The sequence below is a fragment of the Aulostomus chinensis genome, chromosome 8 (genome assembly GCF_037954235.1).
Source record: "Aulostomus chinensis isolate RoL2024-O1b breed Wild chromosome 8, RoL_Achi_v1.0, whole genome shotgun sequence".
In the NCBI taxonomy this organism is placed as follows: Eukaryota; Metazoa; Chordata; class Actinopteri; order Syngnathiformes; family Aulostomidae; genus Aulostomus; species Aulostomus chinensis.
The window spans coordinates 5,339,573-5,366,746 of NC_141327.1; the positions used below are offsets into that span (position 1 = coordinate 5,339,573).

General features: G+C 42.8%; 1 protein-coding gene across 4 annotated transcripts in view; it reads right to left on the minus strand.

Annotated features, from left to right (window-relative positions):
* LOC147256895 (potassium voltage-gated channel subfamily KQT member 5-like) overlaps positions 1-24,977 on the minus strand; it is a 127,773-nt gene extending 102,796 nt beyond the window's left edge. For all 4 annotated transcript variants that reach the window (XM_086210551.1, XM_086210549.1, XM_086210550.1 and 1 more), the window contains exon 1: positions 24,465-24,977. In XM_086210551.1, coding sequence (XP_086066677.1) covers positions 24,465-24,799 — 335 coding nt within the window. In that variant the 5' untranslated portion in view covers positions 24,800-24,977. The remainder of the gene's footprint in view (positions 1-24,464) is intronic.
* Positions 24,978-27,174: the final 2,197 nt, after the last annotated feature.

Below are 27,174 nucleotides of genomic sequence, written 5' to 3' on the forward strand. Positions count from 1 at the left end.
GGAACGTGACCACATGGGGAGTACAAAGTGCGCTTTGTTTGCCTCTGTGTCTGAGGAATTAGCAGCAGAGTAGCTGCTGTCACCTTCTGTGCTTTAAAAATGGCCTACATAATGATCATGTGGAGTAGATGTGGGCTGGATCCAGCTGAGCTTTAGGATGCATGGTGAAGGGAAAGAGGTACACGCTGCAGGAGGCTGAGGTCCCTGTACTCCTCTAAAACACCTGCATTTGCATCCATCCTTCTTCAGAGTGAGTGATCGCCGCAAACTCTGTGAAAGTTAAAACCCATTCTAAATATCTGTCATCTAAGGCGTTTGCATTGAAGAAATTGTCCAAAGAACAAAACGCTTTTATGACTATTTATCATCAAATATTTTCTGTCAACTCAAACCAATAAAATGTCTTCTGTGTGAAAGATTTGTTGTGGGATAATAACACTGCTGCTGTCTGCGGGATCATATACAAGGCCTGTTTTTAACCAGTCTTGTCTCCCTATTTAATTAGAGAGGCCAATAAGCACTCAAATTCACACTGTGTTTACAGCACCATAAAAAGCTGTTTGTTACTGATGGCTTTAGTTGTAATGAGCCCAGCTGTATGTTTGTCTTTACCGTTACAGAGGGATGCTTTTTTTAACTAAACCTCCCAGTTCTGAAGAAACAACAGACACCGCAACAATGTATGTAAAAGTTTATGACTGAAAATTAGTTAATTGTTGAAAAAAAGTTTGTCTGGAGGTCTTGAAGACACGAAGAGGAAAACAGTGTGTAAAACGGGGCGTTTAAAAGCTCTCAATGGGAGATTTCAAACGAGAGTCGTACGTGACAGAAAGGTTCTGCGCACAAACGCGGGGTGCTTCAATCCCTATTATCCTTGTGAGAACAGTGGGTGGGACTAGTAAAGTGTGTGATAGAGCATAGTGCATTAATAAGTTACAGCATTAATGGTCTGATGGATGTTCAGCTGCCTGCGATTAGGAGGGGTAAACAGCAGCTGTTCACTGGAGTGAAAGTTGTTCCGTCGGGGAAGGTCATAACTCTGTCGACACAAGGGGAAAATAGCGGCTGCAGCTCAGGACAGGATACAGCTGATTCATAGGTACAATGAAGAGTCTAAATCCCTGACCTGACTGGAGTCATTACTGCACAGTGTTCTCCTCTGCTCTCACATTTCTGCATTTCTATAAGCTTGATCTGCTGAAGAACTTTGCACTAAATGGTCCAAGCGTGTTCAGGGTAGCGAAGACAGGAAAGGTCGCCACCCGGGGCGCTGGAGATGAGTCAGACAGGTTGGTGGTTCAGGCAGATGGAGCAGAAGGCTGAGGAGCTGAGGCCTTTCAGGATAAAGCAGCAGCAGATGGTTGATGAGGAAGCTGCTTGGTATGCATTAAGGTTTGCTCAGGTGCACACAGAGAGAGAGAGAGAGAGAGAGAAAGAGAAAGAGAGGAGTCTAAAGAGCAAGAGCCACTTCTTTCATTTCTTCTACTGAGGTGCTCAAAATATTCAACAGCAGGGCAGGCTGTTCACAAGTCATTATATTCTCCTATTCATGAGTAGTCAGGCAGAAGAAACAAACAGGATTACTGTGGTTCTCAGGTTGAAGGAATATATTCATTGTGATGGAGACGGTACAGTAAACAGCAAGATCATGTTGTTTAAAAAAATGAATCATTTCATATTCATTTGTCACCTGTTTATGTGACTTACTTTTCTACAACTGGACAATTCTTTAGGTATAACTATCAATATCCTATAATAGCTGAAATCATCATCATCGTCATCATCATCATCAAAGTCATGGGACACATAACCAGCAGTAGCATGCTCCTATTGATCTGATGCCTTTATGAAAAGAGCCTCAGTAGAGGAGGGACAGCCAGCACCTGCTGCACCCCAGGAGGAAACCCTGCAGGGAGCCAAGATATATAAAGATATATTTGTTCTATTTGGTTCTCTTTTGATGGATTTTGAAATGTATGTTCCTACTAAAGCCTTCAGCTCCTCTGTTTATGATGGTTGAAAATGTTTGTTTTTTTAAATCTTTTTTTTTTAATCTTTCTATTTTTCCCCAACAGAACATGTGTTGTTTTTTTGGTGTCATTGCTGAAAGCTGAATGATTTGTACACTGCTGTATTTGCCAAGTTATGTAAATGTGCGTATTTGGCCAAACAGGAAGTCAGAGTTCAGTCACACTATCAAAATCAGAAACTCTCATTTTCTCTCCGGAATAGGAGCAAAATGCTGCACTGCAGTCAAAAAGAAGATGCGCAAACAAATCACAGTAACAGGATTTAACTTGAAAATCTATCACTCCTTCGTAATTTGGGTGTCATAACACAGTCATGTAGAGTTGGGAACACATTTCTTGAACATAAATTTTAAACACCACAAAGCATATAAATCCTTATTTATCGCTGAAGTAAGGTCGATCTAGTCTTTCTTCGCCTTTCTTATGGTAGGGTTTGATTTTATTCGATATTTTTATGTGTATATCAAACAGGATTTAGTATGAGGTCAGTGCTGGAATATGAATCCATTCAGTCACGTACTACCAACAGAAAATCTTTGTCACATCTGTGGTATTTTGAGATGAAATGATGCTCTATGCTCTACTTTTTATGTATAGAACACATCTTAAGCATGAATATTTAGCAGCTTTAAGCCACTGCAGAGAATTCTCACACCAGAGTAATGCTGCTGGCTGTGAACATGGGTAGAAGAGCATGACGCATTGCAAATAATAATCACCAGTAAGGACACAGAGGCAAACAACAAGTTGAGCCAGACTTAGCAAGTGCACGAGCCAAAGTCACATAGGAACAGAAGTGGTCACAAAATCCTAACCCTGTAAGAAGTCCTCGGTAATCCCACGTCAGAACAAGCCCGGGAAATATCAACTCAATTAGCCACAAAAACAACAACAACAAAAAAAAATGGGTTGAGAGAAAGAACTAGGACGATGGGATTTTAATTCATGCCAGCTGGGAGGGAGCCCTTCCTATTTTCCACTGTCTGAAGGTTTCATTTGGCTCACTGGGTGTATTTGAGAGGGCAAACGGCCATTCTAAAACTAGAATAGACATGTGAAGATGCTGTGTTTAGGGTTCACTAAAGACTAATAGTCCACATGTGACAGCGTGCCTTTCACTGTCCTTCAGGTTACATAACGGACATGCTGACCTGCACAACACATGTACGACAATTATTTGTTCAAAGTTATACTTGAAGAACAACAAACTCATCCCTGATAACAAAAGTGACTTTGAGGGAAAAGAAACTGTATTTGCTGCTAGGTGTCACCTTTGGCAGCGCACCTATCAAACACCTTTACTCATGAGACTGTAAGAATAGGCAAATAACCCAAGGCCCCAATTGTGAGCAACGTGACGGTTCGATGAACATCTCAATTCCTTCGCACAAGTACAGTGACTTTACTGTTCTCACTTAGCTACAAATGTTGAGGCTACTGGGTTTACTAAGTCTACACAAACTTTGCTGGTAAGATTACTAAGAGCCGCAAACACGGATGGGGGACGATGACAAAATGAAATGCAACTTAAATATAGCAGTGAATTAAAGCAGAACTTTTTTGGTCTATTCCTCCCTTGGTCTGAACCCTGACCACTGTCCAGACTGAAGAACCAACCTGGGGTGCTTTCATGTCCGTCTTGTTTATTTCAGTTCATCTGGGCAGGTGTGAACACATTTATACTCGGGTGTGCACCCAAAGTGAACCTTGTTTAAAAGGGTCTTTGCACCCTTGCAAATAACTCTGTTGGACTTAGTTTCTGGTGAGATCATGATCCACCCACCTGAACGACCAGTTTACACCGCAAGGCTGAGCAGAAACAGCTCAGGTGCACTTTGAATTATTAGATACATAAGAGCATCCAAACTGCAGAAGTTTTCATAAAAGAATAAATTACACAATACATGCAAAGTAGTGAAAGTACGCATTTGTCTGTACCCAGGACGGTCTTCCTGTGTTTACTGTCCTACTCCCACCCCAGACATGGCCGACCAAAGAAAAAAAACAGTGAATGATGGATTCTTCTCTCTGTGTCAACATGGAGAACACGGAGTGAAAATTTTAACAAAATTAATTTGGTAATTCCTTTTTCTACATTGAAAGAAACAATACATTGACCTAATGACACACCCACCTCAGACACACACCTGTCTGCACATCAATCAAGTGTGGGGCGACACAGCCCACATCGATGATGACAACTGGATGTAGTGGCCAGATGATGACACATCTCATTCTCTTGAAGTCTAGCTAAAACACCTCATCACAATTTATGGGGAAAGTAGGCATTAGTTGTCGTGCATGACTGCCCACTTTGCAGTTACATAACCATCTCCCAACCCCAGTCATATTTATCTATTTTAAAGGGACAGTGCACATCAATAAACATCTCAGCTTTAACTTCCACATGCAGATTTGCCCAAATTAGCCAGAAGGCCAATTTCTATCTGTAGTCTCTTATGTGTCAGTTCAGATGATTCTGTGAACTGTTTTCAATCAAACTCTATTCATTGAGCCCCAAATCACAAATCATTATTTGCCTCAAGGGGCTTTACCATCTGCACACAATGAGACATCCTGTCCTCAGACCCTCAAACAAGGGGCAAGAAAACTTCCAACAAACCCTTTGAAAAGGAGGGTAAGGCGTTTTTTTTTTTTAAAAGCAGTTTTAAGAGCTCATCCTTCTCGACACTGTACTCATTAAAACATGAAAACCAACAAAATTGCACCCCAAACAGAAGCCCTCTAATGGTTTCACAGCAAGTGTTCAAAAAGCAGGTGAAAGACATGCAACACAAAATATTCTCATTATGTTGCAACATTGATGGTCATCTATCGCACAAATTTTTTTTTCCATCTACCGAAGTTCCCTAAAGCACTGCAGGTGTGGCCGAAATTCACCCAGCAGTTATGCATGTTCCATTTTCACGCTTGTGCATGTGCAACTGTGCCATGGCCAAGCCCATCTCGTTCGTACACGCATGGGTATGTGGCAATTGCCTGCATCCATCCATTTTTCCATCCATTGTCTTCTGCTCATCCTGTTAAGGATCGCGGGAGGGCTGGAGCCTATCCCAGCAGCCTTCGGGCGAGAGGCGCGGTTCACCCTGGACGGGTCGCTCATCCATCGCAGAGCCAACACATATAGACAGACAACCATTCACACTCACAGCCACACCTACAGTCAATTTAGAGTATCAGTTATCCTAGTCCCCAATTGCATGTCTTTGGACTGGAGTACTGGAGAGAACCCACGCAGGCACAGGGAGAACATGGAGACTCCACACAGAAAGATACCGTGCTGGAGCTGGGGCTCAAACCTGGAACCTTCCTGCATCTGTAATTTAAATTGTCCGCCAAGGAGAATATGAATATAGATCATCGCAAGGCACCAAGGGCTAATGGATGCTGCAGAGAACAGATATACAAAACTCAATGAGGATCTAAATATAAGTTATGAGTAAAATCTTTCATTAAAATACATTCAATTCTCCTATAAAACCAATAATGACCGTTGGTTTTCCATCTCCTCCAAACTGCCAAGAGCAATAAATCTGCTCCATAATCCCCACCACCACAGTCTGGCTAAACTATAAACTACTTTGATAAATATTTTTCAAAAAAAACCTCGGTAGTCATTGAAGAATCAAGCAGGCGGATTTCATCAAATAACTGTCAAAATACATCCAAGCACAGCACAAATATCTCTCAAAAAAGAGCCATTGTGGGAAGGACATGCCTGTAAAAGCGCTTCACTGACTGCCTCTCAGTTTTATATGGATCTCTCCAAGCACACATTAAGGCGATATATTCCTCTGTCAACAAACTCTTCAATAGCTTTCATCTCTGATATGCGATCAGGCTACTGTAGTCCATGCTAATCTTTTCTTGCAGCAGTCAAGCTAGCCTATTAAAAGCCCAAGTGGGTAATATGACCCATGCGGTGCACTCATTTCAGCCACTCTGTTATTCCAACAAGCAGCTGTTGTGTGCTCCTGCTCAGCTTGATTCCCAAAATCAAACCTACCCCCTCCCTCTCCCCCGACACGCGAGCTGGCTCGCTGTGGGGCCCAGCTTATTTTGTGAAGACAAACACTTAAGAGTTGATTTGTCGAGCGACAGGCAGACATGACTTGGCAAACAGAGGCAGGAGCTCAGAGTCAATTTAACAGACTTGTGTTGGTACAGAAAGTGACACTGGAGCTGCTGTTAGGGATTCCTTGTGAGGGCTGGATACACATTCCACCATGCACATTTGACCGAACATGATGGAACCTTGAGATTCCAACATGAATTGGAGGACACCTGTGATACTCATGCTGAACCCCTGTGGCCTCGTCATCCTTACAGTCGATCAGATGCTGATTGAAAATGACACACCAGCTGACACACAGTCACCTCACTTACTCGCTCACACACACACACACACACACACTCTTCAGAGAACTGACTGTCCCCAATTCTTGTGCACAAATGTGAGGGTAGTATTCCTCCTTGTGTCCAGCTCCTGTTAGAGCTTGTGAGGAGTTGCAGGAGTGAAAGCTGATGTTGCCCTGCAGCTTGGATGAATCAGCAGTGATAAAGGCATCAGTTGACTCAGGAGGTGCAATACAACATGGAAGAATGTGTCTTGGTAATGTGTGACGCGAAGTGAAAATAGTCAGAATTCATTCAACCCATTTCTTGAGATCCAGTTTTGACACAAAACTTCAGCCCACTATCTCTTGTTTCTTTACCAAACAAAAGCCCCAGAGCTGCAGACTTGAAGTCAAACTCATATCAAATGTTTTTCATTGCAGAAATAATGTTGCTTTGCAGCCTTTTTTCTACTTTCTTGCAAAATAAGGAGCAATTTCACTTTCATGCCTGTAAATATAATATACAAGTCCAAATCCACCTTTTAAGCTTTGGTTGTTGAAGTAGAATCCCTCCAGTATGATCTTGGTCTACCACAAGGCCTCTTACCAGTTGGACCTCCTTCACTCACAACAACACATCAACCTCACACACACCTGTCTACACGGGGGAGGGGGGGACTCATAATGAATCATAAAGCTTCACCTTCTGACTCAACTTCTGTAACACAACAGATCAATGCAGCACTTGCTACACCCTTTTTAATTAACAAGGACCTGCAAAACATTTGGATAAATGTATGTGTGTTTATATATATATATATATATATATATATATATATATATATATATATATATATATATATATATACATACACACACACACACATATATATACACACACACACGTATGTATGTATATACATACATATATGTATATATGTGTGTGTGTGTATATATATATATACACACACACACATATATATATACACACACACGTATGTATGTATATACATACATATATATGTATATATGTATGTGTGTGTATATATATATACACAGTACTGTATATGTAAAGACACACACATACATATTTTACATCATATATATGTATATATATATATATATATATATATATATATATATATATATATATAAATGAAAGCACTGTGTGTAACATGAAATGAACACTCATCGTGAGCTCGCTTCGTGCTTCAACCTCTTGCATCACTCATCACCTCATTATCAGATAGGGCTGGAAGACATTTACACCAAGAGTGGTCCTGTGTATCGAGCATATAACTGCACACATGCAACTGAGAGGTAAGACTGGAATAGATTTCTTCATGGAGACCAAATCAAAAGTAGAAGAGTGACAGACACATACAGCAAACATAAACATCTGAATGACACAAATGTACTCAATATCTTTCAAAGTCCTAACTAGCAATTAAATTAAATGTTTCCACCATGCACCTCAAGTCAGGCAGCAAGAATCAATTATTTTTTATCTTTGATTCATCTGTTGATTATTTTCTTGATTAATTCGTAAGTCATCAGGTCTATTAAATATCAGAAACAAGGAACAAGGGAAAAGCTAAGCTAAATTTACTTGTGACTATTTCTTAAAATAAGAAAAACTAACAGGGCGGCACAGTGGTGCAGTGGTTAGAACTGTCACCTCACAACAAGAAGGTTCCGAGCCCCAGCTGGAGCACCGAATCTTTCTGTGTGGAGTCTCCATGTTCTCCCTGTGCCTGTGTGGGTTCTCTCTGGTACTCCTGCTTCCTCTCACAGTCCAAAGACATGCAATTGGGGACTAGGCTGATTGATACCCTAAATTGACCGTAGGTGTGAATGTGAGTGTGAAGTCTGCCTATATGCGTTGGCCCTGCGATGGACTGGTGACCCTTTCAGGGTGAACCCCGCCACTCGCCTGAAGGCTGCTGGGATAGGCGTCAGCGCCCACCCCCCCGCGACCCTTATAAAAATAAGTGGTAGAAAATGGCCCCAAAAATAAGATGTAATCCACAAACATGAACTAAAATGCATAACTGCTGCACTGAGTCATAACATGAGGAATCCAAATCCACACACAAATTCTGAGATATCTGACATCATAACCCTGATGAATATGAATTTGGGAAATTTTTTCAAATTTACTCAATTAATTTGCCCCAATAATACCTTTCAGGTAAATTTAGACTTTGGTTCTGAACCTTTCCAGGTTTTTTTTTGTTTTTTGTTTTTTTGATTACATTACAGTTTGTTTTCTTCAAATTGTTGCTTTTTGCACCTTGAATTACAGGTTGTTGTGTGTGCATTGTTCACCCGATCTGGCTTGGACTGAGTTACATTTGCATGAAGGGTTATGAGACTCTTTCAGCTCTAGAAAGATACACAAACCCATGCTGCACCTAAAGGGCCAGTGTGCACAATTAAGAATGGGGTTATTGGAAAATGTACCATAAGATTCTTAACTAAACTATGTATGTTTTCATGTATAATCACCTGAAACAGAAAACATTTTAATTTCAGTTTTGCTTAGAATGAACCTTTTAAACCTGTATCTTTAAAGGGTCCGACATGTTTCCCAGGAAGGACAAACGGTACCATAATTTTGGCTTGTTCTTTTATATCTTTTGTCATGTGCGTGTCTCTCTTTTGTAATATTGGTAATATATTTACGCTGAGATTTGCAATGTGCAGCTTCTTTCACTTAATCCTTCACACTGGTCCTTTAATACTGGTGGAAAATGGGGACATCTGGACTTTCAGTAAATACTTGACAGGAATTTGGGATATTTTCTTTTTATCGCACCATAAAATATTAATAATGTCCTTAAAAAATGTGTGTGTGTGTGTGTGTGTGTGTGTGTGTGTGTGTGTGTGTGGGTGGGGGGGGGGGGTCTCTCTAAAACTCTCAAAATGGTACACAAGCTATTTTCTCTCTATTCACAACATCTTTCCCATCTTGAAAGTCTTGATTAATAATTTTGCTATAGAGTTTTAAGTTGCACTAAACATTATGTGCATTTGTTGCATTTCAAATATACTTAACATGCCGCAGTACCATGAAATGCAGAAGTGCTGCTGCTGCTATAAGAAAAGCACAAAAAGGAGGAAGCAAGGAGGAAAACTCTCAAACCCTGCACCCCCATCTCTCTCGTAATACTCTTATCTATATGACAGAGGACTTCGCCTATGGTGACCTCGGGAGCAAACTTAACGGCTAATGTGTTCTGACACATCAGCAACAAGGAAGTGCTAACAAAGCAGAGCATTGGTTAAAGCCGTTCATACCTCAGCACTTCAACTTCCATCCTGCAGCTCCATCGACTCTTTTCCAGCATGTTTAATTTTGAGATTATGTTGGCCATGACTATGTGGGACAATTTAGCGTGGAAGATTTTTTTTTTGTTGACTCTTGCTGGGTCAGTATGCCAAGTTGGGGTCACAAGTATGGGAATAAACTGAAAATCTGATGTTCTCCCACAGATATCAGCCTCAGAAATGAGTTGACCCATGACACTTGTGCCTTACAGTCATAAAACATGAGAGACAACGGTGGAAATATCACAAACTACCTGATATCAAAAAATCACTGTACCTTGAAGACATTTCATATCGTTCCGCTGTCAAAGCAGAAACCATTCCCTCAAATACACTGAGTATTATAAGAGCAGACAGCTCCAGACCTGGCAACACCATCAAGATAAAACTCATACTGTATTCTGTTTAGTCTCAGAGCTGGCCGTTAGTTTTGGAGTGGAGTGCGGTTGCCCTTCACAGAGGTTCCCACACTGAGCTTTTTATGTTTCGAAACAGAGGGGCTGTGTGCAGCCTTGCTGCTGCATGGGGTGATGGTTGCCCGAAGCAACTGTGATGCATGGGGAAAGAGGAGCAAGCATGATAAAATAATTCTCTCTTTATGTCTGAACTTAACATCAAGACATGGACTGAAGATGTTAGATCTTCAGATATCATAAAGGAACATGACACATGGACATGTGACCAAGCAGAAAGAAAACAAGGATGCAACAGTCAAAGTGACACTGTCCTCTTCCCCTTTTTCACAAACATTCACTCACTCTGTCATCATGAAAACCAATCCGTCTCACTCTCTCTATCCCTTCATCCCCATGTAGAGGCACATTGCACACTGAAGGGGGGGTGAGGGACAGGCTTGCTACCCAGCTGCAGTGGCACCCCTGTGGGTAAGACATGGAGGTCAGAGGGGCTCTGGCCTGTCACCCTCTATGCTGTTGCACTACCAGGCCTGTGTCAAGCACAGTGCCACTGGCATAACCTGGCGCAGCATCTCCCTGATGTGCTGCCAATCACCCCCAACCCCCCCCCCCACCCCCAAGCCCTGAGGACCAATCTTCAGCATGCATGCTAGAGCTGGCTAAGAATGTAGCTAGTGGTAAATGGTTTGTCCTTGTATAGAACCCCCTCGCATCATGACTACTGTAGTGTGTAGCCTACGTCATCAGCATGGTGGTGCTATTTTTGAACGAGGTTTTCCTGGGGCATTTAGATACTGTTGGTTATTTGATGATAGCTGCAGTACTACACTGGAAGTTGTACATGTAGATCTTTCATTCTAGACAAACGGTACAGAAAAATAAAAGTTACATCTAATCCATCCTATTGATGTTCAATGAAAGAACAAAATACAAAATTAGCGTGCTGGAGGGTTCTTTGAGCTTTTCCCACAGTGAGAGAACAGGCTCACAGAGCCATGAACACTAAACTAGTTGCTGCATGCCTAAATATAGCATGATAGCAGTGGCTAGCACATGGCTTGTCTCACCCATGACTAACGGCTGGCCAGGATGGCACAGCAGTGACGGCGTGGCCGTCAGTGGATGACAGGAAGATTCACGCAGGAATGAGTGCTCACAAGGATTTATTTTTGTTTGCATTTTGAAACCCACCCAAGATGTCTTTTTCCAGTCTTGGGTGAGCTTATGAAGGCTGCATCAGTAGCTATGGCAACACAGCAGCGCTCAAAATCACCCCTTTCACATTAGGATTATCTGTGTGTGTGTGTGTGTGTGTGTGTGTGTGTGTGTGTGTGTGTGTGTGTGTGTGTTCCTCCACAGACTTCCATCAGCCTCATACCCTCCATCAGATGAACTTTTACAGCTACGTTTCAAAGAACACATTACGGATGTCAAAAATTAGCCAAGCAGCTCCCCTCCCTCTGAGCGCGCCCCTTCAAGGCAAGCATCTGCCAGCTCCTTTGTGATTATAAGGCTCAGAGATCAGAAATGACTGAAACAATAATAGAACCAGCTGCAAGGGGTGAACAACGGCACAAGAGGTCATACCCCAGGTTCCTCGATTTGTGCTACAGACTGGCCGCTGCTAACAGTGGCCAAGTGATGATGGAAATGCAAACAAAGATCGTTGTCTGCTCAGCACAGGGCAGAGATGAAAGAAGGATGAGAGGAAAGTGGCTCAACACTCTCCCATCTTTGAACACTCAAAGAAAAAAGGCACAAAACGGGATTCAGCATTTTACAGCACTTCAATCTGATGACTGTCGAAAACACACTGAGGGTATTTGAGCATATAGGGTGGAAGAAAAGAGACGAAAAGAGGCCATAAATCAGTGCTTCTCTCACACTGCAGATGACAGAGAGAGACTGAGACCTGTGAAACGACTGCTCGGGGACAGCTACCAAACATTCTCATCAGAAAGTGAAACTCAAGGGTCACCCAGGTGGGAAAACCCATGCCCAGTATCACTGCCAGCAGGGTTGAGTTCCCACTGTGGTGTAGAGTTCCTGGAAGTCAGATCTAACGGTGGTTACTGGTGGGAAACAAACCTTGGAGATACCAAGCATGTCATGGGACTCTGGGTGAAACAAATGTTAGTCCACAGTCTCTGGTGTCAAGGCATTTAATCAAGAAAAGACTCATTCTGATGAAAGTGGCTATTAGGGGCGTTACGAAATTTCGCTAAATTAAAAAATGATGAAATAAAATTCAAAGACGTAGGAAATAAAATCAATAAAAAATGCGAAGCAGTGCCAAGCACCACTAACGCTGATGATTTTTGACCCTCTCACCTACTCTATACACATATTACAAGAAGAAGAAGAACGCTGTAGCAACGCCATACAAGAAGAACGCTGTAGCAACGCCATACAAGAAGAACGCTGTAGCAACGCCATACAAGAAGAAGAAGAACGCTGTAGCAGCGCCATAGAAGAAGTAGAAGAACGCTGTAGCAACACCATACAAGAAGAAGATGAAAGCTGTAGCAACGCCATACAAGAAGAAGAAGAACGCTGTAGCAACGCCATACAAGAAGAAGAAGAACGCTGTAGCAACGCCATACAAGAAGAGGAAGAAGAAGAAGAAGCAAAACAATTATTTCAAAATGGAGGAAGACGAGGTCGAAGTAGCGCACGCTCCTTCATCAAACAAATTGGTTGTGTGGACTTATTTTGGCTTCCCTTGTAAAAGACAAAGCAACGGTGATGATATATATATATATATATATATATATATATATATATATATATATATAAATTTATTTATTTTTTCTAGGCAAAGAGCATTTTATTTTGTACTGATGCAACAATAACTTGTATGTCTGCATATCAAAGAAGAAAATAAAGACTATTTGATTCTTGCATTTCTGAGTTTCGGCAGCACGGTGGTGCAGTGGTTAGCACTGTGGCCTCACAGCAAGAAGGTTCCGGGTTTGAGTCCCAGCTCGGGCACAGGGTCTTTCTGTGTGGAGTCTCCATGTTCTCCCTGTGCCTGTGTGGGTTCTCTCTGGTACTCCAGCTTCCTCCCACCGTCCAAAGACATCAAGAGGGGACGAGGCTGATTGATACTCTAAATTGACCGTAGGTGTGGCTGTGAGTATGAATGGTTGTCTGTCTATATGTGTTGGCCCTGTGATGGACTGGCGACCTGTCCAGGGTGAACCCCCGCTGCTGGGATAGGCGCCAGCCCCCCCGTGACCCTTATCAAAATAAGTGGTAGAAAATGACCCCAAAAATAAGATGTAATCTACAAAGTGAGTATTTTGTATCATGATCCCTGTTTCGTAATTTGTATCGTTTTGTTAGTTGACTGTTTTGTTGCACCCCTAGTGGCTATTGATCCCTCCTTGTACACTGAGGGAGGAAGTGAAGAGAGGGGGCCTTTCAGAGGAGACAAGCAGGGGCTATTTCTCTTCGTTGAAGCCCAATACTTGTACAGGAGCGTAGCCTGGACCGTCACCTCATAGCCTCGTCTTTGTGTTGAGCTCTGAAAACAGAGAGAGGGGAACTCCCTCTAAGTAAATATAGAACTGAAACGCGACACTTGGTCAGCTGTGATTGTCCTCAGTTGGATTTCAGACAGGCACTCTGATCAACTGATGTCCTTGACCGGACCTAATCAATACACTCATGATTGGAGCACAAATGACCAGTTAGGCAAATGAGCCTCATTAGGAACAAGAAATAGTTCCTTAGCAATGAGATGCTATGACTCAGTGTTGTTACACGACTATAGATTCACATCTTTACTGAGCAGAGTGAACACACGTGTGAAACACACAGATTCATTAGCTATTAATCCATCCATCGTCATCTTCCGCTTATTCCTACACATTAAGGGTCGCGGGGGGGCTGGAGCCTATCCCAGCGTCAACGGGCGAGAGGCGGGGTACACCCTGGACAGGTCACCAGTCCATCGCAGGGCCAACATAGAGAGACGAACAACCATTCACACTCACAGTCATTCCTACGGTCAATTTAGAGTATTCAATCAGCCTAGTCCCCAATTGCATGTTTTTGGACTGTGGGAGGAAGCCGGAGTACCTGGAGAGAACCCACGCAGGAACAGGGAGAACATGCAAACTCCACACAGAAAGATCCCGCGCCCGAGCCGGGACTCGAACCCGGAACCTTCTTGCTGTGAGGCCACAGTGCTAACCACTGCACCACCGTGCAGCCCCATTAGCTATTAATATTATAGATACTAATAGATTAATATTTTTTTGACTGATTAATAGATTACTGATCCAACAAAAAATTTCACGTGTATCAAGACTGACAAACACACCAGTAAGTCACATCATTGTTCTTTCAATGCCGTGACCAGATCAGCTGCTAAATCTCCTTAGAGTCAACCCCACGTACCCTTTCCCACTTGCATAAATAAATACTCACTCGCACACAAAATATGTATTTATCTGCTGCTGAAAATAGCTCAGAACAAATGAGTAACATTGAGTAAAACCTGCAGTATCCAACTTTCTCAGTAAATGACAGAGAATTTTAAAATAGCACAAAGTGAGACGGAGTGTGTCAGAACATACACAATAACACCAACCTCACCACGAAAGAATAATATTTGACAGTAATGTCAGCCACTTCCTCAATGTTTGGAACTTGAGTTTCACCTAATTTTAGTGCCCTTGACGATGTATTGGCAGGAGAGAGGTAATTCATCATTTTGCTGTTTTGAATGCGTCAATGTGCTGATAGAAAATAAAGGACTTTTGACGAGTGTTTCTTATCGGCAGTAAAAGTTCAAATCAAGCTCATTCAACTTAAATGTTATCACGAGTATTCCAAAAAAATGACATCATTTCCACTAATGTAGTAGAGTGGGGAGTGAAGTCACACCAGATTTGAATGGCTGCACAATTCAAAAAAAAAAAAAGATCTACTTGTGATAATATTGACTGATATTGTGATGTGATTTGTGATATTAGAGGGAACCAGTTTCCCATATGTAGATTTTGTTTGTCTGCCCAACCAGGGAGACAAAATCCCAATTCCACATGTTTCTGTCAGCAATGTAATTTTATAGCACACAGACCATCCACCTCAAGCCCCACCCACCTTGTCACACACACACACACACACACACACACACACACACACACACACACACACACACACACACACACTTGCATGTGTGTAAATTAATTCTGGGGACATGTCATATAGACACAGGCTACTGTTAGGGCGGGGACGGGAAGATGAACCTGACCACATGATGTCGACCTTACTGTTGTTTGCCTGCTAGCTAAGGACTGAGCAGCCGAGGTTTGCCATGACGCATGACGTACAGTGAGTTAAAAATAGGGTCAGTAGCTAAAATCCTGTAAGCACCAAAAAAAAAAACCACCACTTAAACACAAATCAGATTTATTTTTTACTCCTCCTCATTCTTCAACTCCTCACATCTACATTTTGTGCATATAAACGTTGTAAAGACCCTAAAAGCTTTATGTTATCAAAGCACTGCTATGTGATTTTGTGGTCTGTCAGGTATCTCTTTGTTTCTGGGCAGGAGGGCTGACCTCTGCGGGGGGTTCCAGGTAAACTGGGAGGCGACAATAGTTAAGCTAGCCTGCCATGTTGGTGCTCTGTGAGAGAAGTGAAAAATGTGAGCAGAGACAAAGGTGGATAATCTTTCCTTTGAAGTTATTAACGTTAGCTCTTACTCTAGTGTCCCTACTCATTTTTTCATCAGTGCCATCATCTCTTCATGAGTCACTGCGTTATGGTAGCACCCATCAGTATCAATAAGCACAGACCTTATTGATTTTTGGGGTTTTGAGTAACTGGTTAATGTTTACAGTTAACATAAAGTATATACTGTAGGCCGTTCCAATCTCTGAACCTGTGTTTTTCACATCACCAGGTATGACAGTATAATCATGCATTATGTATTTATAATGGCTATTTTGTTCAGATGCTGGAGTGCCTTTAATTTCTCTGAGAGAAAAATGAGCGTAAATACATCAGTGAGATAGGAAATCATTTATTCTCTCCCCTGTGTGTGTGTGTGTGTGTGTGTGTGTGTGTGTGTGTGTGTGTGTGAGACTGACTCGACCAATTCCATTCTCTATATGTTATCAGTCCATCAGTAGTTACAGATGTAGTCTTGTCTTCCTGATTCTCCATATTGTCTTTAAGCTGTGTTACACGATTCTGTACTCTTAAAGGTTGTTTTTTTCCTTCCTTTCGAAGACCAAGCGTCACATCCTACGTGTAATTACAAGTGCTGAACAACAACGGGGGTGCTCTTCAACCAGACATTTCCGTGCTCACAATTTGTCATGAACCCACACAGACCGGTGGGTTCTCTCCCACTGTGGCTCCGTCTTTATTTCTTCTTGAGAAAAAGACCAGAGGAAATGCTCTTCATTTTTACATCCGTGGACATTCAGTTTCATGGCAACTAAAGTGGCTCAGCTGAACAAACGATTCACATCCAAACACTCTCAGCTGGGTTCTTTTCCGCTGGAAGAAAAGCTTTAATGGATACAAGCCTTTATATTTCACGTTATGTAATGAAGCTTAACTAGCTTCAGTGTTGCATGTTTCATTATCATCATACTAGTTACTTACAGAGCGCTGCAGGGATGATGTATCAACCCAGTAGTTGGCTTCTCCATAGTGTCCCTTGATCAAAAGCCATTGAGATCTTTACGCTGGACATTGGATTACTGCAGAAAATAAACTCTGTGGCAAGCAAAATGTATGCAACGGAACAACTTGTCATCAGATTTTTTTTTTTTCCAGAAAATGGATCAATGGATCACGATACGATGTTACGAAGAATCCTGTGACTCCGATAATGTTACGGCTCCTCCTACCTCCCCAAGCCATGACAACAGAATCATCAAGCATGTTAAGGCCCTGATAACTTCAATCCTTCACAAATATTGTGGAAGTTGGTTTAAATTATTGGAATTTGATTGTCTGATGTGGAAAAATCCCAAGGCTGTTTGTAAATTGCAAATTCTCTAGGATTTTGAGGACTTGATTTGAACTAGCATGAATTCATGTAAGGGGCAGCATGGCTCAGAGGCAGAGTGGCCGTCTACCAAAGGGTCGCTGATTCAATCCTCACTTCCCCCGGTGACATGTCAAAGTATCCTTAAGCAAGACACTGAGCACCAAATTGCTCCTGATGGCCCTGCAACAGACTGGTGACCCATCCAGGGTGAACCCCACCTCTCCCCCAATGTCAGCTGGGAGAGGCTCCAGCCCCCATGACCCTTAACGGATAAGTGAAATATCGAATGGATGAATCCATGTACATGTATTTCCTGTGTGTGTATACTTGTATGTATATGTATATATACATGCAAGTATACACAAAGACAAAAGAAAGAAGTCCAAGATTCATTTACATAAATTGTTCAAGTTGAACAATCAACCATGAAGGGATGTTATGCACTTCCATTTTTTAGTACCTCGTCCACATTATGTTGAAAGTAATGCAAAAGCTCTAACCAAAAGTAAATTGTCAGATGTATCGCTTGCAAGAAACTAGTAACATAAATTATGTTTTGGGTGAACCTTGCTGAACACTGTATAGAACAGCCTAAATATGTGTGATTTGGTGAAGTTTATGCTGAAGACATAGAGCAGTTTGGAGAGAATTTTATTTTTTCTACTTTCCAAGAGTCAAGAATGTAATAAGTGACTCAGGACAGACCATTTTCATGCATTCATTGTACTCTGAATGTATATAGAACAGCAATAAAGGGCTAGCATGGCTAAACAACTGACTGCATATGCATTCAACATAATAATAATCCAGAAACAGAACTAGTACAGAGGGTTGGGGGGTGGCACCTTAGTCTTGGATTTGCCTTAGAGGAGGCCCACCATCACTTAAGCTAAAATATCACGACCCCTCAAGACGTAGTACATAAAATGTGACTATAACCTTTATAAATGCACAAACTTCCCAACGCTCCCACCAGGCACATAAAGGCAGCTCTTAATGTCAGACTTCTTCTCTGCTGAGCTGTCACCGACACATTTACCACAAGTGTGTAAGCAACGCCTTTCCCCACGCTGACAGCGCTTGTGCTCCTCACCCTTTAACTGACATACAAGCAGCTGCCATCTGGACAAATACATCACACCTCTGTTTTCTTTCACAGCGCTGATCAAACCAGGCAGCTCCCTTCCGACACTTCTGCTGAAGCAAACACTGGACCGTGTTTACAGCGCACGGCTCTGGCTGTTTATAAGAAGCTTCTTTCCATTGAGTCACCCAGTCAAAGGGTGGCAGTGGGTGCTCCCTGTGTGCTGATACAAATGCAAAATGTCCTTATGTGTCACATGACATGTATTTATACAGAGAGGACTTTCTGACCTGGGTCTCTCAAAGAGATAATGAGAAGATACAGATGTATTTATCAATGCTTTTACAGAGGCCCAAATAAAATAACAATCAGGTGATTTGTCAATATTCCAATTAAAGGCGTCAGATTATCAAAGACAGCTGTCCTCCTTCATCCAGGTATTTACCCAGAAGTGACTGATACATAACACACAAATGAGAGCAGTGAGTTCATGCCTCCAGATTATTCCACCTCCCAGCTCCGAGAGGTGGAAGACCCCCCCCCCCCAGCACACACACACACACACACACACACACACACACACACACACACACACACACACATACACTTTCCAGCTCCTGAACATACTTGCGAGGATAAGAGCTTGTTAATCCAGAAGTGAGATGAATGGCTGCACTGTGTGTGTGTGTGTGTGTGTGTGTGTGTGTGTGTGTGTGTGTGTCGGAAGGAGGGCAGGCTGGGACGCGAGGCGCAGTTCAACGCAGCACAAAGACTGGCTCAGTGCGGCAGCCGTCACACTTAAGGAATAGATAAAAATATAAGCAGTTAATTCATCACAACCACAAAAATGAAACAACAAATTTGGATCTTAAGCAGGCCTTTTATTTTGAAAATATACCACTGACAGTTAACACACATGAAAAGTAAGACACTGCTGTGTTTTGGTTCTACTTGCAAAAATTTCTTATGAAATCCAATCGAATCTTCAAAAAACAATTGAAATATAGATTATCAATCAATTAATTTCTCATAAGACATCAAATTCATTTAGAGTATTAACTACTCACTATTAATAACTATAACCTGGCAAATATTTAATTAATTTAACATCGTGGCTATACTATATCTGTACTGTATACGTTTAAAAATATGGCAGATAAAATGCTACCCTCCTGGCAGGCTTAATAAGTGCAGACGTAAAAAGATGTTAAGTGTTACTGACAACCTACAAGTGAAAAGGAAGAAATTAAGCAAAACTATCATTACTGATTATTTATTATTATTGATTATTATTTAATCATCTAACAGACCCTGAGCCTTTGTTTTCCCACATCACTTTATGCTGCGATGTAAATGAATACTGCTCATAATCATCATTTTTCTATGCACGTGTACACTGCCTGGATGATGTCATGTTCTATTGCAGGGAGTTGTTTTTGTCTTTTTTTATTAAGAAGACTACTAACAGAAAAGTTTATGTTCAAAAACCTTATCAATTTAAAGTCAGCTATTATCAAGGATAGCTGCACAAACTTTCGTGTATGCGCCTGTGTGTGTGTGTGTGTGTGTGTGTGTGTGTGTGTGTGTGTGTGTGTGTGTGTGTGTGTGTGTGTGTGTGTGTGTGCGCCCACGCGCACACATGTCTGACAGAATAACTGGAAGCTGAGGGCAGGTGTGATGAGATATGGAGGAGATCAGGGTTTTTACGGCTCAAAGCAGTGGATGATGAAATTGAACCCCTGTGAGGTATCCAAACACTGCTTGGACTGTTCAAGCAGAACAGCTTGACTGAATTATATCACGCGCACTGATCCTAATAAGGGTTCATGCCCCCCCCCCCCCCACACACACACACACACACACACACCCCATCGTCCGGGACAAACGTTCCAACCCAGAGCAAATCTGCCATTACCTGACAGCTGACACAATTTGAGGCTTTTCTCCTGAGAAAAACAAGAAACTGAACAACCACAGTCAGCAAAAAGCCCACGAGAAGGCCGTGATGAATCTTCTTGACCCAGCCAGCAGCTCTCTGCCAGCTACACTGGAAAATGGCGCTCCGAATGTCCGCGATAGCTCAAATGAATCGAAGGTGAAGACTGACGCTAAAAGGTGACTCATCAAACAGTGGTTGTATCACTCGGGTGATACAAGAAGGATTAGCATTCATGTCAGGAAAAAGAGGTACGAGAGAAGAGCTGGATCTCCTTTACCTGCCACATGCAACAGAAGAAAAATATCTCCAATTTGCAGCTGTTTTGTAAAACATTTGAAGAGGAAGCTAAAAGAAATTGAATACATCTGATTTCTACATTGAACCAGAACTGAGCAATGTACCACAAGCGACCATCTTGGTCAGCATATTCGGGTGTCGTACAGTAGCGGCACTAGCTAGAGTGCAAGTGTATTTGTTGGTCAGACGTCATCAAATCTGTCTGCTTGCCATCCACATAGTTGGAATATCCACGAGCAACACTTGTTTTTGCGAGCACACCATCCACAGTCAAACTCTACTAGGAGCTTCGGTGCACATCAGAAATCATGACGGACTGCGTAGGAAATGAAAGGATTTCCAAGTGTATGAACAAATTTATTGGCCCAAAATGTCTGTATGCATAACAAGTTAAATCAAGGACAGACCTGAGCCTGAGATGCTCACCTGCTGGGAGAGCTTCACGCAGAAGAGGGAGCTGAAATCAAACACCGGCGCTTGCTTCCCTGAGCCGGGGTACGTTACAGAAGTCTAAACAGAAGCAAAGACATATCGAGAACAGACTGCAAGGACAGTGAGGACGCTATGTAGCGTAAAGACATCAGCGGAGCTGCAAAATTAAGTCCTTCATCAGTAACAGACAAATGGACGTTCAAGGTTTCTGGTAGCGCATCTAATCTAGGCGTACCGCACCTTGGAAAGAAAAAATGAACAGCCATCCATCCTTTTACAACGAAATCTTCCGTGAGTACTGGAAACATCCCCTGCCTCTACTTTCAGGCCTCCTCTACTGTGCCTTATACAGAGGATAATCTTCTCACGCCTGAAAACAGCGAGGTTTGAACGCGTCTGAACCTGGATGACCTCATCTCTCCAATGAAAGCAACATTTTTCATCACAGCTGCTTTATCATGGATCTATTTTTAGCTCGCCAACAAAAACGTTTTTCTTGGAATCTCGTATTTTTCGTTGACAAAATTGACATTGGTCAGACTACGCAGTTTTGAAGTGGTTACACTGCCAGCTTTTTAGAGAACAAACATAACAGTCAGGTGACGTCTATATGTACAGTGAAGCTGAGAGAAGGAGGAGCACAAGTAACCTGTGGAAACCCCTGGAGAAGGCTCACTCAAACACCAGGCTAACTGATGAAGTCCCGAGGTTCCATCAGAGGTACACCACAACAAGCTTCGTCAGCAGCTGCACATTGATAGTTCATCGATAAAAACTCTCAAAAGCAACAGCCGTCAAATCATCAGAGAAGTAAACTTGCGAGGCTATGGCCAACATGGCTGCATTCATCACAGCAATGGACTGAATGAGATGCTAGTCCCCTCCCTCTCTCCAATTCATGCTCATATTGCCACAGGGATGAAAGGAAGCCATTCACCGCTTAGCCAGCCACCCAGGCCCACTTTCCTAAGACAAGGGAGTCCAAGGACCCTTGAGATGTGAGAGCGCAAACACTTTCATAGCAGGCTATTAATTAGCATTTTGGAGATGACCTTTTCCCAAAGTGAACAAAATAAGTTCATCTCTCTTCAGATATCACCCCAATAGAGTATTGAGGGAGATGGGAAGAGGTGGGAGGAAATACTCTGCTTTAAGCATGCCCAGCTATTGATCATTTTTATAATATATCACTCTCAGTATCGGTTTTGCTCTTGTCTCTTCCTTTGCTCATCATTTGTCATTTATGAGCAACAAAGCAGTAAATGTATGCTTGATGGGCTTTCCTAATGTTTTGGAACTGAACTGAAGAGAAACAAACTTTTCTAATTCACAATGTGTTGTCTGTATGAAGAAAACATAAACGTCAAAGAAACTTGTATTCACAGCGTTGACATCGACATTGGTAAATATTGGTTATTGGCCAGGCCTGCTAGGAGAATATCAGCATCTCAGACATCAGCCAAAAATCCAATATTATGCATCCTTACTTTGTTATTGTTTAATGAGATTACTCTTCTTGACAAAGAATTTTACTTTCACACCCTTCCTTTTAACCCGTATTCATTATGACATCAACTTTGTGGTTGTGCAAAAAAAAAATCATCATCAACTGTTTTGATAGCTCATTCATCGCTTCAGTCTTTCATCAAGCAAAAATGTCAAACATTGTTGGTTCCAGACTTGAACACATGGATTTGTGAAAGAAAAGGAAGAATCTTTTGGTTTGGTTCCAGTTGGTTGAAGCAGAGAAACCTCATGAACACTTTGGAATTCTGGGAAATTGTGTCTTTTTCATTTAATAATGTTTTATAGGCAGAGCAATATGAGGCAAAGTGAAGATAATTGGGAGGCGGCACGGTGGTGCAGTGGTCAGCACTATCGCCTCACAGCAAGAAGGTTCTGGGTTAGAGTCCCAGCTCGGGCACGGGATCTTTCTGTGTGGAGTCTCCATGTTCTCCCTGTTCCTGTGTGGGTTCTCTCTGGTACTCCAGCTTCCTCCCACAGTCCAAAGCCATCAAGAGGGGACGAGGCTGATTGATACTCTAAATTGACCGTAGGTGTGACTGTGAGTGTGAATGGTTGTCTGTCTATGTGTTGGCCCTGCCATGGACTGGTGTCCTGTCCAGGGTGAACCCCGCCTCTCGGCCGAAGGTAACTGGGATAGGCTCCACCCCCCTCCCCCCACCCTTAATCAGGATAAGCGGCAAATGTATGTATGTACCTTTTTTTGTGTGTGTGCGTGCGTGCATGCAAACCACATCACATCATTACGTCACACCATTACATAAAAATGTAATTGCTTACCTAAATCTATAACTAAATTGTGAGTGTATTGCAGACAGAAGGGAAAGATACATTCCCTCAAACATAGAAGTACAAAAGGAAAGTGGATTCGAACCTATTTAATTTTGGTGAGTGCCTGTAGATACAACCATTGTTTGGTTAAAAGAGGTTTTTAAATATCGCGGGATCTTGAAAAGTCAAAGTCAGTTTTATTGTCAGCTTCTTGACATGTACCAGACATAGAAAAGAATCAAAATGATCTTTCTCACTGTCCTATGGTGAAGACAAGACATTTGTGACACTGTAATAAAAAACAGTAAAGTGCACAGGCACAACAACCAAGACAGTTGTAAAACTAGGACGATAGATAAACTATGCAGTAAATTGGACATTTACTGATACTGAGAGCAGTTCACAGTGTGACTTTAAGAGGGAGCAGCAAGAGTTTTGTGTATATGTTGTAATAGTATGTATTGAGCAAGGCCTCTTTCAATCCAATATCTAATTTCAGACTTTCCACTCCACTTAAAACCTGGCCTGAATGTACAGTATATGCTCGGGCTGGAAAACTAAAAGTGGTCACCTATGTGAGCAGCATTCTACCGTCACCTTCTCTGTGATGCACAAGTGAACTTTTTGGAGACATTTTATGGTGCAACTGTTCTTTTACTTTGAAACTGTTTGTAAAAACAAAACAAAAAACAAGGTGGTGTGGAAAAAGTTGCAACATTTCAATCCTGTAAGACCTCAGAAGCTCTTTAGCAAACAAACGCATCACAGTATCCAAAAATGACAGTCTGCAGTTCGAACTCCTCCAACTCCTCTTGTTCTTATCTCTGAACTGCAACATTGTGTACAATTTGCTATAACGACCAGTTTTCAAGAGTACCGGGCCTTACCCTCCTCTCTTTACAACCACTCCCCCTCGTACACACACACACGCACGCACACAAAGATGGTGAGAGGCACCATGTGTCTCAACTTCCTTCCTCCCCAAAACAGTCGTGATGCTACAACTGCAGGCGGAAATCAAACGCAGCTGGTGGAGAAAAGGAATGACAGTAGGGAGCCGATAAGTAGGCTCAAGAGTCCACACACACCTCCACATGTCAAACTCCTCTTGTGTTTATTCAGTCATATTTAGGAAGTTGACTCCGTGCACTAGAAGGAAGAAGTAGCATATAGAAGAAGCGTGTTTTGTGACCTGTTGATGGTGTTCCCGCGCACCATCAACAGGTGTGCATCCCACATGCAAATACAGGAAATGGACTCACACAAAGGCATGGTAGATGAACGCCCAGGCTCGCGGTCTCTCCAGCACGTTGTACAGGTAGTTTTGGAGGCGCCGGTAGCGCACGTTCCTGCGTCCGCTCTGCGCGCTGTAGATGAGTGGCTTCCCGAGCAGGCTGAGCCGGGCTCCCTGCTTCCCTCGCAGGCTCTCCGAGCCGCTGGCACCTGTGGCGTTGGAGGCTGACAACAAACCGTCTCCCGCGTTGTTCATCATCTTTCGTCCGGACTCCACATCTTTCAAGCCTTCGGTATGTTGCCCCTGCGATGTTCTCATCCAGAGCCCGGTACCGCCTTCATCTCCGCCGTGGTTCCGGGGCATGGCATCACCAACGCGGGCATCAAGTGCGCGCGGGGCTTTTCAAGCATGCGTGTGCTCTCCTGGAAGCAATAAATTACACGTGTGTGATGGTGTGCAGTCCAGCAGCGCGGAGCTGGGAGTGAAACGCTTGACAGAGTGAGGCAGCGTGTTCGGCACCCGTCACACTTTGACCGCCCTCTTTTGCATCAACCTCTGCTCTGCTGCCGCGCACTAACGTGCCCGGTGCGTCGGGCCAAACTGAGACAAGAACCTGCCATAGGAGGAGTGCGGGTATGAAGCACAAGAGGGGAAATTTCACCGCCGATCAGTGCGCTTTACTGCCTGTTGATCGCGTCAGCGGCAGATGTGCGTTACTCCTGCTCGTGCCAGAGGCTGTTCAGACAAAGTAGAATGGTTTTATTCAACCTCCTCATCACTTCAGAATCAAGCCCTTGGTTTTATTTTTCTACATGGGAACGCGTCAGTGGCTATACTTTCGTAATTATATTTCCCGAAAAAGTTCCAAATTATAACACACTTTCCTCTGAAAAGCCGATCCGGTAATCGGGATTCTGATTCATTTTCCACTTGTTGTCCTGGAAAAGTCACCAGCGAGGACGACTAAGTGAACATCTGCAGAGAATATGATAATGGAAACAAAATTAGAGGAGAAGCTTATTTAAATTGTGTAACACGGGCCCTGTGTTACTTCATGGGGGCAGAGTCATGTGATCTGAGCTGTCATGGTTCTTTGCTCGTGTTTATCTCTGGAAGGGGTCAACAGGAGCCAGGGCCCCTGGAATACCGAGCTTGGAGTCTGAGAACCAGGTGGAGGGAGTATGTATCCACGCTGGATCGGGAACGACTCGGGATCCCTCAGTCAGAGGTGGTCGATGCGGCCAGGGAAAGGGAATTTTGGGGTCGCACCCTGCACCCTCCGGAACACGACGAGCATTGATGGCTGGACAGCTGTTCCTAACAGGGTGTATATTCTCGAAACATAAATGATGCTAATGAAATACTCATCGCGACAGTTTGTGGGAGTTTTATGCATGATACTGCATTATGCACCAAATACTGAAACAAAGTTTTTGTGAGAACCTGATGAAGACTTTATTGGGGAAATCAGCTCATTTGATCTGACCTTGATTCTCTGTGAGTTCGAGGAAGGCTGTGACTTTTATTGTCACAAGAAGTGATGTGTCCTCGCAGAAGCAGTGTAAGCAATTTCAGGATCGGTCAGTGTCTCTGCACTGAGATGCAGAGGTTTTACAGTAAAGCTGAGAGAGATCAGAAGAGCAGCCTGTCACACACGCTGGGTGTGTGAGGCGGAGAAGGCCACACGGCATTTGAGTCACTTCAACTCAGTCCGTATAGAAGCTGGTTTTACCTGCAGTTGTTGAACAGAGCTACCGCAGTTATCCTCCAACAGAACTACGCCATCTAGTGGTGACTGCAGCACCAGCCAGCTCGTCCATGAAACCGTCCTCTTGCCTCTGCACCTACAGTAGGTGCTGCCACACATTGTTTTCCTCCTCCGCCTCAAGTATAGGACTCTTCAGAGAGCCGGTCATCGTATGCTGCTCAATCAAAATATATCTTGATTATTTCATCCCGATAAAGAGCCCATCGTTTCTGAGATGAACTTCTTCATTGCCATTGGAAATAAGCCTTTGATAAAAACAGAGCTTCTACTGAGCTGTCTTGCTATGTGTATCATCCATCTGAGGATGAACTCACTCAGTCGTCATCCAGATGTTATGTGTTGATATTTTAAGTCTGTCTCCCCAAGTCCATCGCAGCCTGTATGAGACAGTGAAGCACCGCTCATCCAGGTCATCTTCAAAAAGCCACTGACTCTTGATAAATATATTCTGGCTAACTCAAGATAGCTTTTGGTTTCATGCTATTAAAATATGCACTCTGGATAAACACCATGCTAGCTCTAGCTCTTTCTCGTACAGTCAACAACCTTTTTTTTTTGTGGCTGCAGAAAACCAACAAACTCCCCCGTGTGGCCCAGATATGTATTGCAGATATAAACCTATGATAAGAGTGTAGATTCCATTCTGCGCATTTTTACAGTGACTCAAATCAAATCTCCAGCAACCCACCTGCAAGTCCAGTCTTAGTCTTTGGGGGAAGAGGATTCTCATGTCTCTTTGAAAAAGAAGTGGTTCCTCATGTGTAATTACATTTCAACTCCTATGTGTGACCTTTGAATTGATTAAATAGATTAATTCATTCCCAGGGAGAAGCCTGGATTATTGATCATGGCCTCTGATTTGAATGAACTGTGTTTCTCTTTCCAACACGATGCACATCCATGCTTTGTACACTGGGGTCATGACCTCCGGAGCTATGACGAGGAGAACCTGGGGGCCGGCTGGCATGGT